Genomic DNA, 18,187 nt, shown 5'->3' with positions numbered 1-18,187 from the left:
GTTCACAGAATCTGGGGTGTTGGAATTGGAAGGAATGTTAGAAACAATGTACTCAACCTCCTTTTAGTAATGAGTGAATGAGCTTCTAGAGATTGATAGCTAATTACTGACAGAGTCTAGACTTTGGTAAATCTGCTACCAGTTTCTCCTTTTAGTGTACAGTGCTGTTTCTCTCATAAATTGTTATATTGTCCACAGTTCACTACTGCCAGATAGCTGTATGAAATGTTGCATCTTTGAAATTTCTCTGTCAACTGGGAAGGAATGGAGTATGATCTCAAAATTTAGTTTAAGAAGTGTTGGAATGATTTACCAAGATACCTAAATTCTAGTACTGTGGCTTTTGTCAGTTTTAGCAAAGATGCAGATGTATACCTGTGGATACAGATGTATCAACTTTATACGCGTGTGTGTGTGTGTGTGTGTGTGTGTGTGTGTGTGTGTGTGTGTTTTACTTTCTAGAATCACAAATAATCTTTGTTAATAAGCTGACAAATGTAGTTGAAATATTTTTTAACCCAGTCTATTGCTAAGTCCCTTAAGGTAATGAACAGACATAAATACAGTTTGCTAATTCCTGGTTGTTAATTCTATGGATTTCAGAACTACTTATAAAATTTTATTTCTAAAATCAGGAATAAATGATTAAAATTTTTTCATTTTAAATAACTTCTGTAACTTAGAATATGGGAATGATTTTTAAAGTGTAGCTGATTAAAAACTATGGTAGTCATTGACAGTCAATTGACAGTGGGTATTTACATATAATGTTTTTGGTTATTATTGATTAGTTACATTTATGGCTATATAATTATTGGTTAGTTAATACTAATTGGTTAGTTAAAACTACCTACCTTATAAATACTCCAGTTAAGTGGGAGTTAATTAAAAAACAAAAAGTATTACAAAAGCCAATTTTTATAACTTATATGTGAAGTAGAAGATATGAACTGATATTATTTCTACCTTAATATATGTAGACTTCAGATTTTGAGAAGTTAAATGAAAATAAGTAAGTTGTTTAAAATTTTGTAGCATACTGCAAGTGCACAACAGCCTGGAATATGACTCCAGGTTTCCTATTACAGTCTTTATTATCTATGTTAAATAAATGTAGGATGCTTTTGTATGAAAATGCATCATTCTACAAAATATTTTTATGTGATTTTGAATTGAATTATGGGGTATCCTTTATGTGTGTGAAATTATTTTCTTGTAAAAACAGGTTATTTTCCTAAATTTCTGCAAAAATACTTGACTGTTCCCTAAGCTAGCTATCATGATAAATATGAAGTGGCCTAAAAATATGCTTCAGGGAGAAATCAGAGATAGTAGGGAGAAGTACAGAGTCTTGGCTTTGATGATACATTGGGTTTTAATTCCAGCTCTGCCACTTCCTAGCTGTGTAACTTTGGTCAAGTTGCCTAATTTTTTTGAGCCATCTTTTCATCATTTGTTAAATGCAGAATACTGAGATTGGTTTCAATGGGTTTTCTTCTTATAAATCGCATTTCATTAACAGTCCTCTACTCCACTTCCATTCTAGGACTTGAAATCTGCCTCACGTAAATAAAAAAGTAAATAATTGAATTAATTATAAATAAGTATCACATTAGGTTGAATGTAAGTCATTGATTAAAATGTCATTTAGCACTTTCATTCTAGTGTTAAAAGCGACAGACATTAAGGTTTTTCTTTTAATGCCTGTGTTGTAACTTTATCTTTTTCAGGTGAAAAATGTTTATTTCAAAAATTTCATACCTTTTATGAATTCTCTTGGAATTGTAGCTTCTAATGGACTTCCAGAGGTAGGAAGGAAAAATTAACTAATAAAAAGTTAATGTGTTTGGGGACTTTTGGGAGGAAGGAATAGCTGTCTAATTTCTTAAAGTTGCTTTGCTGTATATTAAATATTTTTTGCCCAAGGAAAGAAATCTAAGTAGAATTGTGCTAAGCCAACTTTATATAAGTAACAGAAAAACCTTTTGAGTATATATTCAGATGTATAAATAAGCAGCATTTATAATTTTCACTAGAAATTGATTTATACTGAAATTTTAAAAAATCAAAGTGTGGGCTTTTGGATTTCTGAAGGCCATTATATTTAAGTACAGTATAATTAAATATGCACAATCAAATTTTGATTCTGATTTGCTCTACATCCTTGAGCATAGGATCCATGGATTGAGGCTATCAACATTATTGGCATTACGATATTATGGAGCATCTCTTTGGAATACTTTAAACTACTTAATTGAAAAGAAATTTGGTTGAAATGGCTGTGATTATATTGCAGAAATGTTTTACCTTACTGGTGTGCCATCCATCTTTGTTTCTTTTCATATTTTGCCTCAAATATCTTGCTCTCCAATGAGAACAGAACAACCTAGAACTTTACGTGGTAAGATGTGGAGAAAAGAATGCTTAGATAAATGATGAAGAACAAGTACTCAGTGCTAAAGCAATGTTTTAGAAGCACCTGGTATTAGTTATCAAGACCAAAAGACATGGAATCAGATAGCTAGTCTGCTGATTCTACTCCCCAAATTGGTAGCTAGTCCTTGAATTAATAAACTTACTCATCCAACAATCATTTATTGAGTGCTTAATGTGTGCCAGGCATTGTGCTAGATATTATTCATTAGAGATTTAACTCACAGTCAACAAGGTCATAGTACGAAAAAGACAAAGAAATAGAACATTAGAGGAGTCTGCAAGAGTCTGATACAAGTCTGCACATGGTGCTATGATATCCACCTAATCCAAAGTGGGGCAGATGGGTTTTGTGGAAAATTGTTTGGAGATGTGATTTCTGAAGTGAATAAGCTTTATGAGAAAAAAAGATATTTTCAGTGTTAGAAATTATAGATTCAAAGGGACAATGATTTATGATAGTTTGGTCTGTTCAGTGAACTCCAGCTAATTTGTTAAGATTGGGATGCAGTGCAAAAGACACTAGAGAAGCAAGAAATGGGGTCAAATGTTGTATTACTGAGCTTTCTTATCAACTGATGTGCCAAAAAATAACCTGTTCACAGCTCTAAAGAATTTTGGACACTCAAAGTAATTTTTCTTCCTTCATTAGAAAGGATTACAGTTTTAGTAGAAATCCTAAAATAAACTTTACGCCAGCATTTTTAAAAAATGTTTATTTATTTATTTTGAGAGAGAGAGAGACAACGAGTGTGTGATTGGGGGAGGGGCAGAGAAAGAAGGAGCCAGAATCCCAAGCAGGCTCCACACTGCCAGTGCAGAGCCTGACATGGGGCTCGAACCCACGAACCATGAAATCATGACTCGAGTGGAAATCAAGAGTCGGATGCTTAACCGACTGAGCTACCCACACCCCCGCCCCAGCATCTTTCTTAAATGGTTTTTTAATGTTTATTTATTTTTGAGACCGAGAATGAGTGGGGGAGGGGCAGAGACAGGGAGACACAGAATCCAAAGCTGGCTCCAGGCTTTGAGATGTCAGCACAGAGCCCCACGCGGGACTTGAACTCGTAAACCACAAGATCATGACCTGAGCGAAGTCAGATGTTCAACCCACTGATCCACTCAGGCGCCCCCCAGCATCTTTCAAATAGCAGTAATAGCTGCCAGTCAATAAATGATTGATAATTAGCGCCTCACTAAGATAGGGCACAGTGATTGAACTTAATTAACATGAATAACTGTTCTACCTAAAAAACTTACATAGAAAAAAATTTACGCTAGCTGGATTTCTTCCTACCACTCCTTTTAAAATGCAATTTTAGTTCTCTCAGGTTAGAAATACTTTGACTTTAAAAGTCATAGCAGAAGTCATGCCAAATAGTTATTTACTGGGCATTGGTTTTTAATTATGTTTAGAAAATAATGAATCAGAACTTACAAAAGAATTACAGATTCTAACAAATGAAATGAAAAGGTATCTGAGATTAGGAATACATTGTGATATGTTAATTGGGCGGGGAGTTGGAATGCCACCAAAGAATTTAGAAAAGATAGGCAGAATGTATAATCAGGAGTTTGTTATAATGTTTGAAAAATATTCTTTTTTTAATGTTTATTTATTTAGAGAGAGAGACAGAATGAATATGAGCAGGGGAGGGACAGAGAGACAGGGAGACACAGAATTGGAAGCAGGCTCCAGACTCAGCTGTCAGCACAGAGCCTGTTGCAGGACTCGAACTCGCCAAATGTGAGATCATGACCTGAGCCAAAGTCGGATGCTTAACCAACTGAGCCACCCAGGCGCCCTGAAAAATATTCTTATATTCATAATCATAGTGGAAGATTAAAAGTGAGGGATGTATGGGCTATTTGGAGCATCTTGGCAATTAAGTTGATTAAAATAATACTTATTTTTGTCTTACAGATCTGTCTCAGTACTATTTTGTGTTATTGGTGATCATTGTCTAAAAAAAACTCTAATGAATGGGGTGCATACATAAAATCCGTTTAAGATTAGAGTTAAAAAGATAGCAATTTTTTAATGTCACTTTTAGATATGCTCTATTATTACTGCATGTGAACTCTGTCTATATTATAAAATTGTATGCTGTACAAAGATTCTTTAATTAAATCTGTACTTCTGTGGACTAAGAGATGAAATGATATGAAAAGGATAATCACCAGTATTTTTTTTCTTTTGAGGTGGAAAGTCTCTCTAAACAATATGAAGAAATTTACCTTAAAAACAAAGATCTTGATGCAAGATTATTTCTGGATCATGATAAAACTCTTCAGGCTGATCCTATAGACAGGTATTGTACATGGTCTGTTTGTTGAGATGCTTTTGCTATAACATTATAGGTTGATATTGATACACGTAGGTTAAATAGGTTTTTGTTCAACTTTGTGATCTTTAAATATCATTTATAATAAGTTACTTCAAATGCCTTTCTATAAAGCTGATAAGCATATATTAACAAATAGAGATTTAATGTGAATTATTCTCTATAACAACTATTTTTTATTGAATATAATTTTTAAAATGTGCATGAAAAGAAAATTGTTGAAGTAATTAGTTTACTTAAGTAGTGGTCTCTCTTTCCCACCCTTTCATCTACTATTATTGCTTGGTTCTTTTTTTTAAATGTTAATACAAAAGTATATTCTCTTGAATTGTCATGTATAATCCTAAAATAGGAATGATTGAGAGTAATTACAAAAAATTTATTATGTTTATGTTGTTAGCATGAAGTTTTTGAATATGTAACTGAAAATCTATATAATTTATAGGTTAAATACAGAATGTTTCAAGTTTAAGTCAAAGTAAGGTCTTTGGAAGGCGTAATGGTTAAGAAACTTAAGCTTTGATATTTTTTAATACTGAACAGCTTGGTTAGTAATACCATCTAGCATTTAGAGATAGCATCTAACTTTCACTTTTAAAAAATTGTTAATGAATTGGTGCACCTGTTTTTCATAAACCTAGTGGAAGAAAAACCCAACTTAAAAACAATGGTGAAAAAAATAAAATTTGATTTACTTAAACAGCTTTTGAATCATCTGTTTCCTATCACTTGTTATTGACTTACCATTTTGTATGATGGTAATATACTGCTCTTTTGATTCATAAAGCACAAACTATATATTAATGACTTTGTTTATCATTACTTAGTTTTGAAATGCAGAGAACACCACGAAAAAGTAACTCTGATGAAGAGGTGAATACGATGCTTCCGCAGACTCCAGTTAGGTATGAATTTTCTTTTGATTTTCACTGTTATTATTCTGTGCCTTATAGTCCTTTGGGTTTGTTCATTCTATTGTATATTTGTATATACACACAACAAACATATTGAGTGGTCTTTGCATGCCAGGTATTTCACTAGTTGCTGAGGATATGATTATTAGACATAGTTCTGTCTGTCCTTAAAGAATATAAGCTAGAGTGGGAATGTTTTCCATCTCAGTAAATGAAGAAGAAAAAGATGTATTATCCTTTGCTCTGCATAAACTTGGATTAGAAGCATTTTTCTGTCCTTTTCCTCACTTTCTACATCTAATCTGTTACCAAGTCTTGTTGAATCTACCTTTTAAATATCTCGAGTCCATCTCCTGTTCTCCATTTGCAGTCTCACCACCCTTGTCCAAGATCTCTTTCTCTTTGTTTTGGATTTTTTTGCAGTAGCCTCCTAATTGATCTTGCTGTGTCTACTCTCCTCACTTTTCCTCTCTCCCCACCACCAAATATATTCTCCAGAGAGCCCCAGAATAGTAATCTAGAAATGTGAATCAGATCATGTTCACCATATTAAACCTTTGATTGCTTCCTGTTGCAGTTGAAATGCACATTCCTTCACAGTGCCTATAAGATCCAGCTTCTGTTGCCTCTCTCACCTCATCTTGTTTGCCTGCTCATGATGAACTAGCCAGTTTCCTGAATGCTTAAAGCTCTTCCTTTATACTTGACCTTCACACTTGCTTTTCCCTCTTCTTGAAACTTGTCCTTCTTTTTTTGCTTCTGAATTACATGGTAGTAGTTTGCAAGGGGATGGACTAAGGAGGACATAGTGAGAAATTGACCTCTCAGTGTGTCACAGTGGTTCTTAACCAAGGGTGCAAATTAGAATAACCTGAGGAGGTATTTTTCTAAACTACACGTGCATAGACCTGATTACCATACACGTAGTCAAAATCCCTGAACTGCTCTATTGCAGTAATTCAATTGAGAAATGCTGAATACCCAAGCCAAGAGTAGGCAGTCGAAATAAAGGAACAAGAACAGGTTTGATAAATATTTGATGAATATTTGATGAATAATATTCAGAATATTATTCATGAGCATTTATGGGATATGAAGAAGTAGTAAGTAGAAGGATATAAGCTCTTACAGATTTGAGAATCATCAGGGAAAGTTAAAACCATAAAGAAAGATGAGGTTGCCTGAAGTAAAGGTATGCAATAGCAAGAATGGCTAAGGGCTGAACCCTAAAGAATGCTAGCATTTAAGGACTAGATAGAAGTTAAAGAGAATGAGAAGGGGCCTCAGAGGATGAAGCCAAAAAAGCCAAGGGAGGGAGGGAATTTTAGGAAAGAGCAGGTGTTTGAGTGTCACATGTTTGAAGGAAATCAGGTATCAGAACAAGTGAGAAGGATCTTTTAGTTTTAGCAATTAGTTATTTGTGGCTTTAGTCAATGTGGCTTAAGTAGATTAGAGGATGTACAAGTTATAAAAGCAATAATGTTTGAGAGGTGAGAATGTACAAATATCAGTTGAGAGCGATATAATGGTTCGGTGTAGAGGCAACTGGGTGGCTCAGTTGGTTAAGTGTCCGACTTGGGTGAGGTCATGATCTCACAGTTCAGGAGTCTGAACCCCATGTAGGGCTTTGTGCTGACAGAATGGAGCCTGCTTTAGATTCTCTGCTTCCTACTCTCTCTGCCCCTCCCCCAATCATGCATGCTCATTCTCTCTCCCTCTCAAAAATAAACAAACATTAAAAAATAAAAATAAAGCAAAATAAAATAAAAATGTTAAGTATTTATAAAAAAATAGTTTGGTATAATAACAAAGATGATTCAAAGAAAAACCAGGGATGTTTGACATGTTTTTTCCTAAAAGGAAACTTTCACCAAAAGAGTTTAGAAGATGTAAAGACAAGTTCTTTTTCCAAACTGAGTAATTCTTACTGAGGTTACAAAAAAGAGGAAGAAAATTCTCACTGAACATGTTCACTGAACAATATTTAAGGAACCTTTCAGCCATAAACATTCTATAGTTCTTTGCACTATTAAACAGTACCTATAGTAGCAATGTGCTACCATTCCAAAATTGGAACATTAGTATTTACTGTACAACACACACACATAATTATAGCATTAAAGAAATCTTAAGGGACTGACCCAATTTTATGCTTTAACAGTGATGACTTCTAAAATGTTTGTTTCATCTTGAAAATCTTTGTAAAGTCATGTGTTTCTTCATTTGAGTTAGGGTATATGCTACTGTATTTGAAAAACTTTAATTGTAATGTTTTCTTAAATTACCATTTTGATAGCAGTTTATATGTGCTTTTCCTAAAATATCATTAATTTTGCCAATTGTGTACTGAAATGTAGTTTTATTCGTAAATAAACATATCAGTGTTTTTAATTATGATCTTAGTGATTATGAACATGTTCTTTCCTAAAGGTTTAAGTAAATGTAAGTCCTTGTAAATAACAGTACACTAAGGGCTTTGTAAAGTCTTATTTCAGATAACTTCTTAAATATAAACAAGAAATAGTGAGTTTAAAGATTTAACTTGTGAAATAGATAAATAGATACATTTTATTTATTTGCTTTCCTTCATTGCTTAATATTTCTTCCTATTTTTTTTCTCTAGGACCGTTATGAATACTATTCAACAGTTAATGATGATCTTAAATTCAGCAAGTGATCAACCATCAGAAAATCTGATTTCCTATTTTAATGTAAGCAATAAAAGAAACTTTGTTATTTTGATAAAGAAATTTAAAATTAGAAAAATTATTAAAAATACTGAATATTTTTTTAAACATCTCCCAACCAACATGCCCTTGTCTGTTATCTTATTTCTTGCTTTTTTGAAACCTCCAAATTAGATGTTGGTAGTACTGTTTCACTTAGTGCTCTTTTTGGATTTTTTCACGTTTAATCTTTGCCTTGCTTGTTGACAAATTCTTTCTTGCAACTTAGACTTCATTTCTGATTTCATTTTCTTTCTTCTTCAGATACATATTTTTTTGTTTTGTTTTGTTTAAATCCAAGTTAGTTAACATATAATAATTTCAGTAGTAAAATTTAGTGATTCGTCACTTACGTATATAACATCCAGTACTCATCCCAATAAATGCCTACTTAATAACCATCACCCATTTAGCCCATCCCCCCCTTCCCTCCAGCAACCCTCAGTTTGTTCTGTATTTAAGAGTCTCTTATGACTTGTCTCCCTCTCTGTTTTTATTTTTTCTCCCCTTCCCCTATGTTCATCTGTTGTGTTTCTTAAATTCCACATATGAGTGAAATCATATGATATTTATCTTTCTCTGGCTTACTTCTTTCACTTACCATAATACATTCTAGTTCTGTTGCAACTGGAAAGTGTCATTCTTCTTGATTGCCAAGTAGTGTTCCATTGTATGTATGATTTTATTTACATCTTCTTTATTCATCAGTCAATGGACATTTGGGCTCTCTCCATACTTTGGCTATTTGATAGTGCTGCCATAAACATCGGGGTGCACGTGCCCCTTTGAATCAGCATTTTTGTATCCTTTGGATAAATAGCTAGTAGTACAATTGCTGGGTTGTAGAGTAACTCTATTTTTAATTTTTTGAGGAACCTCCATACTGTTCTCTACAGTGGCTATGCCAGTTTGCATTCCCACCAACAGTGCAGACGTGTTCCCCTTCCTCTACATCCTCACCAACATCTGTCGTTGCCTGAGTTGTTAGCCATTCTGACAGGTGTGAGGTGGTATCTCATTATGGTTTTGATTTGTATTTCCCTGATGCTGAGTCATGTCGAGCATCTTTTCATGTGTCTGTTACCCATCTGGATGTCTTCTTTGGAGAAGTGTCTATTCATGTCTTCTGCCTCTTGGTTAACTGGATTATTTGCTTTGTGGGTGTTGAGTTTGATTTTTTTAATAGATTTTGGATACTAACCCTTTATCTGATATGTCATTTGCAAGCATCTTCTCTCATTCTATCAGTTGCCTTTTAGTTTTGTTGATTGTTTCCTTCACTGTGCAGAAGTTTTTTTATCTTGATAAGATCCCCATAGCTCATTTTTGCTTTTGTTTCCCTTGCCTTTGGAGTCAAGTAAGAAGTTGCTATGGCCAAGGTCAAAAGGTTGTCTGTTTTCTCCTGTAGGATTTTGATGGTTTTCTGTCTTACACATAGGTTTTTCATCCATTTTGAGTTTATTTTTGTGTATAATGTGAGAAAATGGTTCAGGTTTATTTTTCTGCATGTCACTGTCCAGTTTTCCCAACACCATTTGCTGAAGAACTTTTTTCCATTGGATATTCTTTTCTGCTTTGCTGAAGATGAGTTGACCGTACATTTGTGGGTCCATTTCTGGGTTCTTTACTCTCTTCCATTGATCTATGTGTCAAATACATATTTAAATAATTTCCTCAGTGAGTGTCAGTTTGGGTTGAACTTAAAAGGTTTGTGTTTTGTTTCTTAAAATTTCTTTAGTCTTACTTTTTGTCAAGTAGTGTAGCTGAATCTTCAATTCTAGATATTTACTTTCTCTTAGAAGTTTGTAGATATTATTTTGCTATTTCCTGGCTCTCCTGATTGCTGTTTAAGAAATCTGTGAATCTGACTGTTGTTTCATTATAGTTAGTGTATATTTTCTTTCTGACTGCTTTTAAGATCTTTTCTTTGAATGTGGTATTAGGATTTAACATTTACCATATCTCTATAGTCTTTTTTATCCTGTTTTCAGCCCATTTTTATTTACATTTCTTGTCTGACCTTGTGTGTATTGCAGTTTCCAATTCCTATAGACCTGAGTTTGACATCTGAAGGGCCCTTGCTGTGCAAAAACTAGAGAAAGAATGAAATAATGAAAACTGGGGTGCCTGGGTGGCTCAGTCGGTTGAGCGTCCGACTTCAGCTCAGGTCGTGATCTCACGGCTCGTGAGTTCGAGCCCCATGTCGGGCTCTGTGCTGACAGCTCAGAGCCTGGAGCCTGTTTCAGAGTCTGTGTCTCCCTCTCTCTCTCTGACCCTCCCCCGTTCATGCTCTGTCTCTCTCTGTGTCAAAAGTAAATAAACGTTAAAAAAAAAAAATTAAAAAAAAAAAGAAATAATGAAAACTAACGTGTACGTTGCTTGCTTGCTTCTTCACTCCTTATTTAAATTTAAATAAAGGTTAGGATTCACAGAAATTCTCATCCATGGAAATTGAATAAGGCCAAGAGAATTATTACAATTTGCCGTATTCCAATAACTCTGTGCTCTGTATGGTTAACATATATTTTTTTTTTAATTTTTTTTTAACATTTATTTATTTTTGAGACAGAGAGAGACAGAGCATGAACGGGAGAGGGGCAGAGAGAGAGGGAGACACAGAATCAGAAGCAGGCTCCAGGCTCTGAGCCATCAGCCCAGAGCCTGACGCGGGGCTCAAACTCATGGACCGCGAGATCGTGACCCGAGCTGAAGTCGGACGCTTAACCGACTGAGCCACCCAGGCGCCCCTGTGTGGTTAACATTTAATACCGTGACCTGCCTGTGGCTTTGTCATACTCTGTTGTCATCTTCTTGCTTATATGCCCCCCATGAATTAGCAAAGTATTTTGTCATCATATTCATAATTGTGTTGGCTCAGAACTGATTTTGTTTATCCAAATTGCTTGAAGTTGCTTTTATATGTGGATTATCTGTAGCACAAGAATATTTCCCAAAAATAGCTACTCAATTACTTAGAACTTTTAAAAGAAATAATGATAGAAGTTAAAAGAATGATAATCTCTTTGTTCTGTTTTTAAAAATGTTTATTTTTGAGAGAGGGATGGGAGGGACAGACAGAGGGGGACAGAGGATATGAGGTGGGCTCTGTGGTGACAGTAGAGAGGCCAGTGAGGGACTCGAACCCACAAACCGGGAGATTGTGACCTGAGCTGAAGTCAGACGCTTAACCAACTGAGCCACCCGGGCGTCCCTGTTCTCTTATTTTTATTTCAAGTTTTTATTTAAATTCTAGTTAGTTAGCATATGTGGTAAAATTGGTTTCATGTGTAGAATTTAGTGATTCATCTCTGACATTAACACCCAGTGCTCATCTCAAGTGCCCTCCTTAATGCCCATCACCCATTTAGCCCATCCCATCACCCAGCACCACTCCAGCTACCCTTTTTGTTCTCTATAGTTGAGACGCGTATGGTTTGCTTCTCTCTCTCTCTTTCTTTCTCTCTCCCCCGCCACCGTCTCTCGTTTTCCCCCAATAATCTATCTTCTCAAATTCATTTTGAATATTTCCTCTAACATTTTGAGTATGTAGGAGCTCTTTTTTTATTTTACAATATTTTAGTTTGGCAGAATATTCTACCTCAGGGGCATTCTCTGGAGCTCAATGTAAAGTTTAACATTAAATGAAGCTTAACAGCCTAACTGCATTTTTTCCTATCTAGATTGCAAATTGCTTACCTTAAGAACATATTTTGAGGATCAATAAGTTCTTCTTTGAGTTTATGTCTTTATTCAGGTTTCTTTATTTTTATAATGAATGACATCTTCTGTAAGTAAAATCTTAGAAGTTGTAGGCATTTAAGTGAATGTTTTGGCAACAGTGACTTTATTTTTTTTTAATTAATTAATTTTTTAAATTTACATTCAAATTACTTATCATATAGTGCAACAATAATTTCAGGAGTAGATTCCTTAATGCCCCTTACCCATTTAGCCCATCCCCTCTTTGCACAACCCTTCCAGTAACCCTCTGTTTGTACTCCATATGTAAGTCTCTTCTGTTTTGTCCCCCTCCCTATTTTTATATTATTTTTGCTTCCATTCCCTTATGTTCATCTGTTTTGTATCTTAAACCCTCATATGAGTGAAGTCATATGGTATTTGTCTTTCTCTGACTATTTTTGCTTAGCATAATACCCTCCAGTTCCATCCACGTAGTTGCAAATGGCAAGATTTCATTCTTTTTGATTGCCAAGTAATACTCCATTGTGTATATATACCACATTTTCTTTATCCATTCATCCATTGATGGACATTTAGGCTCTTTCTTGGCTATTGATAGTGATGCTATAAACATTGGGGTGCATGTGTCCCTTCAAAACAGCATATCTGTATCCCTTGGATAAATACCTAGTAGTGCAATGGCTGGGTCATAGGGTAGTTCTATTTTTAATTTTTTGAGGAACCTCCATACTGTTCTCCACAGTGACTGTACCAGTTTGCATTCTCATCAGCAGTGCACAAGAGATCCTTTCTCTTCATCCTCACCAGCATCTGTTGTTGCCTGAGTTGTTAATGTTAGCCATTCTGACAGGGGTGAGGTGGTATCTCGTTGCGGTTTTGATTTGTATTTCCCTGATGCTGAGTGATGTTGAGCATTTTTTCATGTGTCGGTTGGCCATCTGAATGTCTTCTTTGGAGAAGTATCTATTCATGTCTTTTGCCCATTTTTTGGGTGTTGAGTTTGATAAGTTCTTTATAGATTTTGGATACTAACCCTTTATCTGATACGTCTTTTGCAAATATCTTCTTCCATTCTGTTGGTTGCCTTTTAGTTTTGCTGATTCCTTCAATGTACAGAAGCTTTTTATTTTGATGAGGTCCCAATAGTTCATTTTTGCTTTGGGTTACCTTGCATCTGGAAACCTGTTGAGTAAGAAGTTGCTGTGGCCAAGATCATAAAGGTTTTTGCCTGCTTTCTCCTCGAGGATTTTGATGGCTTCCTGTCTTACATTGAGGTCTTTCATCCATTTTGAGTTTATTTTTGTGTATGGTGTAAGAAAGTGGTCCAGGTTCATTTTTCTGCATGTCACTGTCCAGTTTTCCCAGCACCACTTGCTGAAGAGACTGTCTTTATTCCATTGTATTATTTCCTACTTTGCCAAAGATTAGTTGGCCATACGTTTGTGGGTCCATTTCTGGGTTTTCTGTTCTGTTCCACTGATCTGAGTGTTTGTTTTTGTGCCAGGCAACAATGAGTTTATGACAGGAGAGGCTTCTTTGTTATTGTTTCTAACATATGTGTGCTGTTTTCTTTCCCTAAGAATTATTGATTTTATAGAATGTGAAATTTTTGAATGACAGTGTTCATCTTTTATTTATTTATTTTTTAGAGGTGAGGGTAGAAAGTGAGTGAATAGGGGAGGGGCAGAGGGAGAGAGGTTTTTTTTTTAATGTTTATTTATTGTGAGAAAGCGGGAAAGACAGCATGATCAGGGAAGGGGTAGAGAACGAGAATCCCAAGCAGGCTCCACATTGTCAGTGCAGAGCCTAAGGTGGGGCTATATCTCACAAACTGTGAGATCCTGATCTGAGCTGAAATTAAGAGGCAGATGCTCAACAGACTGAGCCACCCAGGCACCTCAGGAGAGAATCTTAAGAAGTCTGCATGCCCAGTGTGAGCCCAATGCAGGACTGTCCAGTTTTCCCAGCACCACCAGGACCTACCAGGAAATCATGATCTGAGCTGAAATCAAGAGTCAGATGCTTACCCAGGTGCTCCAGTGTTCATATTTCAAAGAAAGGTATAATTAAGCTTGGTTTTAGAAAGCTTATTTTGTTTCACTCTTTTTTTATTTAAATTTTTGTTAGTGCACATACAGTGCAGTATTGGTTTCAGAAGTAGAATTCAGTGATTTATTGCTTCCATACACCCAGTGCTAATCACAAGAAGTGACCTCCTTAGTACCCATTACCCATCTAGTTTGTCTCCTACACCTTCCTCTGTCAATCCTGTTCTCTGTGATTAAGAGTCTCTGGTGGTTTGGTACAGCCACTCTGGGAGACAGTATGGAAGTTCCTCAGAAGATTAAAAATAGAACTACCCTATGAGCCAGCAATTGCACTACTAGGTATTTATCCAAACAACACAAAAAAGCTGATCTGAACCCCAATGTTTATAGCAGCGCTATCAACAATAGCTAAATTATGGAAAGAGCCCAAATGTCCATCAACTGATGAATGGATAAAGATGTGGTGTATTTATACACAGGATATTACTCGGTGATGAAAAGGAATGAAATCTTGCCATTTGCAACAGTGTGGATGAAACCAGAATGTATTAATGCTAAGCAAAATAAGTCAGTCAAAGACAAACATCACATGATTTCACTCATAGGTAGAATTTAAGAAACACAACAAATGAACATAAGGAAAGGGAAGGAAAGATAAGATGAAAACAGAGGGAGACAAACTATAAGAGACTCTTAAATGTAGAGAACAAACTGAGGGTTGCTGGAGGGTAGGTGAATGGGGGGATGAAATAAATGGGTGATGGGCATTAAGGAGGGTGCTTGTTGGGATGAGCCCTGGGTGTTTTATGTAAGTGATGAAACTCTGGGTTCTACTCCTGATACCGATACTGTGCTGTAGGCTAACTAACTTGCATTTAAATTAAAAAAAATAAAGCTTGTCAATAAAAAAAATAAGAGACTGCTGTGGTTTGTTTCACTCTCTTCTCTCCTCCCATTTCCATATGATAATACATTCTAGCTCCATCCACACTGCTACAAATGGCAATATTTCAATCTTTTTGATGGCTGTGTAATATTCCTATGTATATGTGCATGCGTGTGTGTGTGTGTGTGTGTGTGTGTGTGTGTGTGTGTGTGTATACCACATCTTCTGTATCCATTCATCAGTAGATGGACATTGGGTTATCTCCATAGTTTGGCTATTGTTGGTAATGTTGCTGGAAACATTTGGGTGCATGTATCCCTTTGAATCTATTTTGTATCCTTTGGGTAAATACCTAACAGTGCAGTTGCTGGGTTGTGGGGTATTTCTGTTTTTAATTTTTTGAGGAACTACATACTGTTTTTCAGAGTGGCTGCACCAGTTTGCATTCCCACCAACAGTGCAAGAGGGTTTCCCTTTGTCCACATCCTCGCCAACATCTGTCATTTCCTGAGTTGTTAATTTTAGCCACTCTCACTGGTGTGAAGTGGTATCTTAATGTGGTTTTGATTTGTATTTCCGTGATGATGAATGATGTTGAGCATCTTTTCACGTGTCTGTTAGCCATCTGGATGTCTTTGGAGAAGTGCCTATTCATGTTTTCTGCCCATTTCTTAACTAGGTGGTTTTTTGGGTGCTGAGTTTGATAAGTTCTTTGTAAATGTTGGTTACTAACCCTGTATCAGATAATGTCATTGCAGATATCTCGTCCCATTCTGTAGGCTGCCTTTTAGTTTTGTTGATTGTTTCCTTTGCTGTGCAGAAGCTTTTTTTCGGTCCCAATAGTTCCCAAGAGGTTCTCTAGGATTTTGATGGTTTCCTGTCTCACATTTAGGTCTTTCATCCGTTTTGAATTTTTGTGTAAGAAAGTGGTCCAGTTTCATTCTTCTGCATGTTCCCATCCAGTTTTCTGAACACCATTTGTTGAAGAGACTGTGTTTTTCCCCATTGGATAGTCTTTCCTGCTTTGTTGAAGATTAATTGACTGTATAGTTGTGGATCCATTTCTGGGTTCTCTATTCTGTTCCATTAATCTATGTGTCTGTTTTTGTGCCAGTGCCATACTGTCTTGATGATTACAGCTTTGTAATACAGCTTGAAGTCTGGGATTGTGATGCCTCCTGCTTTGGTTTTCTTTTTCAACATTGCTTTGGCTATTTGGGGTCTTTTGTGGCTCCATAAAAATTTTAGCGTTGTTTGTTCTAGCTTTGTGAAAAACTCTGGTGGTATTTTTTTTTTTAATTTTTTTAAAATGTTTTTAGTTTTACTTTTGAGACAGACACAGCATGAACAGGGGAGGGGCAGAGAGAGAGGGGGAGACACAGAATCTGAAGCAGGCTCCAGGCTCTGAGCTGTCAGCACAGAGCCTGACGCGTGGCTTGAACTCACGGAGTGTGAGATCATGACCTGAGCTGAAGTTGGACACTTAACTGACTGAGCCACCCAGGCGCCCCTCTGGTGGTATTTTTATAGGGATTGCATTAAATGTGTAGATTGGTTTCTGTAGTATAGACATTTTAACAATGTTCGTTCTAATCCATGAGCATGGAATGCTTTTCCACTTCTTTGTGTCATCTTCTGTTTCTTTCATAAGTGTTCTATAGTTTTCGGAGTATAGATCTTTCACCTCTTTAGTTAGGTTTATTCCTAGGAATCTTACTGTTTTTGGTGCAGTTGCAAATGGGATTGATTCCTTGATTTCTTTTTCTGCTGCTTCGTTATTGCTGTATAAAAATGCAACAGATTTCTACATATTGATTTTATATCCTGCTACTTTGCTGAATTTGTGTATTCTGGTAATTTTTTGGCAGAATCTTTCAGGTTTTCTACATAGAGTATCATGTCATCTGCAAATAGTGAAAGTTTGACTTCTTCCTTGCCCCTTTGGATGCCTTTTATTTCTTGTTGTTGTGTGATTGCTGAGGCCAAAAGTTTATTTTCTAATTTATAGTATTTTGAATGTATTTGACCCATAAAGATTGTAAGAATATAGTCACTCTTTGGTTATAGCTGAAGGGAATCAAGTTTTTGATATGTTTTAATAGATTACAATATGAATTACAGAATATTTTATTGTATCATGATATGCATTTTAGTAATCATCTTGTGATAAATTTTAATTACTAGAGGCCCACCCCATATGATGCATGTATTAAAACTTCTTTTGTAACCATTTCTCTATTATGTGTTTTGAAAAGGTAGTGAAATGATTTAATAATACTTAACTCTTAGCACAGTTTTTAATTAGGATATGATACCAAACTCAAATCATAGTTTTAATTTTATTATTTGTATTTTTAGGGTAATATACATCCCAATTTAACTCTTAATTGAAGATAATTTATGAAAGTACATGAGATTCTTTTTATTTTAGTAGTCGTATTATAATTGTTTCATTTTTAGTTTATTTTTGTTGGAGTATGATTGATATATATATATAACATTTTGTTTCAAATATGTAACATAATGATTAAATATTTGTATATATTGCAAAATGATCACAGTAAGTCTGGTTCCCATGTCATCATACATTAGAAATTAGAAAGAAATTAGAAATTTTTGTTTTCTTGTGATAAGGACTTTTAAGGTTTATTCTCTTAGCAACTTTCCAATTATACATTACAGTATTATTATCTATAGTCGCCATGCTGTATATTACATCCTCATGACTTATTTTATTTATTTTATAACTGAAGGTTTGTAACTTCTTACAGCTTTCACCCATTTTGCCCACCTCCAACCCCTACTCGGGCAATACCAATTTGTTTTTTGTATCTGCTTGATTTTTTGTGTTTGTTTTTTTTTTTTTTTCAGAGTCCACATATAAATGAGTTCTTACAGTATTTGTCTTTCTCAGTCTGACTTATTTCACTTGGCATAATGCCCTCAAGTTCCATACATGTCACAGATGGAAGATTTCATTTTTTGTGGATGGGTAACATTCCATTTTATACACGTGCATACGTACATACATATATATATTATCCATTCATCAGTCATGGACAATTAGGTTGTTTCCATGTCTTTTCTACTGTAAATAATGCTGCAGTGAGGATGGGATACAGATCTTTTT

At 35.3% G+C, this 18,187-nt stretch overlaps 1 protein-coding gene across 3 annotated transcripts in view; it reads left to right on the top strand.

Annotated features, from left to right (window-relative positions):
• RB1 (RB transcriptional corepressor 1) overlaps nt 1-18,187 on the top strand; it is a 168,211-nt gene that overhangs the window by 61,034 nt on the left and 88,990 nt on the right. For all 3 annotated transcript variants that reach the window (XM_040448408.1, XM_040448410.1, XM_040448409.1), the window contains 4 exons: nt 1,731-1,808; nt 4,639-4,748; nt 5,609-5,686; nt 8,319-8,406. In XM_040448408.1, coding sequence (XP_040304342.1) covers nt 1,731-1,808; nt 4,639-4,748; nt 5,609-5,686; nt 8,319-8,406 — 354 coding nt within the window. The remainder of the gene's footprint in view (nt 1-1,730; nt 1,809-4,638; nt 4,749-5,608; nt 5,687-8,318; nt 8,407-18,187) is intronic.

The sequence above is a fragment of the Herpailurus yagouaroundi genome, unplaced genomic scaffold, assembly GCF_014898765.1.
Source record: "Herpailurus yagouaroundi ecotype Mexico unplaced genomic scaffold, PumYag 197, whole genome shotgun sequence".
Taxonomy (NCBI): domain Eukaryota; kingdom Metazoa; phylum Chordata; class Mammalia; order Carnivora; family Felidae; genus Herpailurus; species Herpailurus yagouaroundi.
Note: the sequence above shows the minus strand (reverse complement) of the source record. Positions and strands in the feature narration are given on the sequence as shown.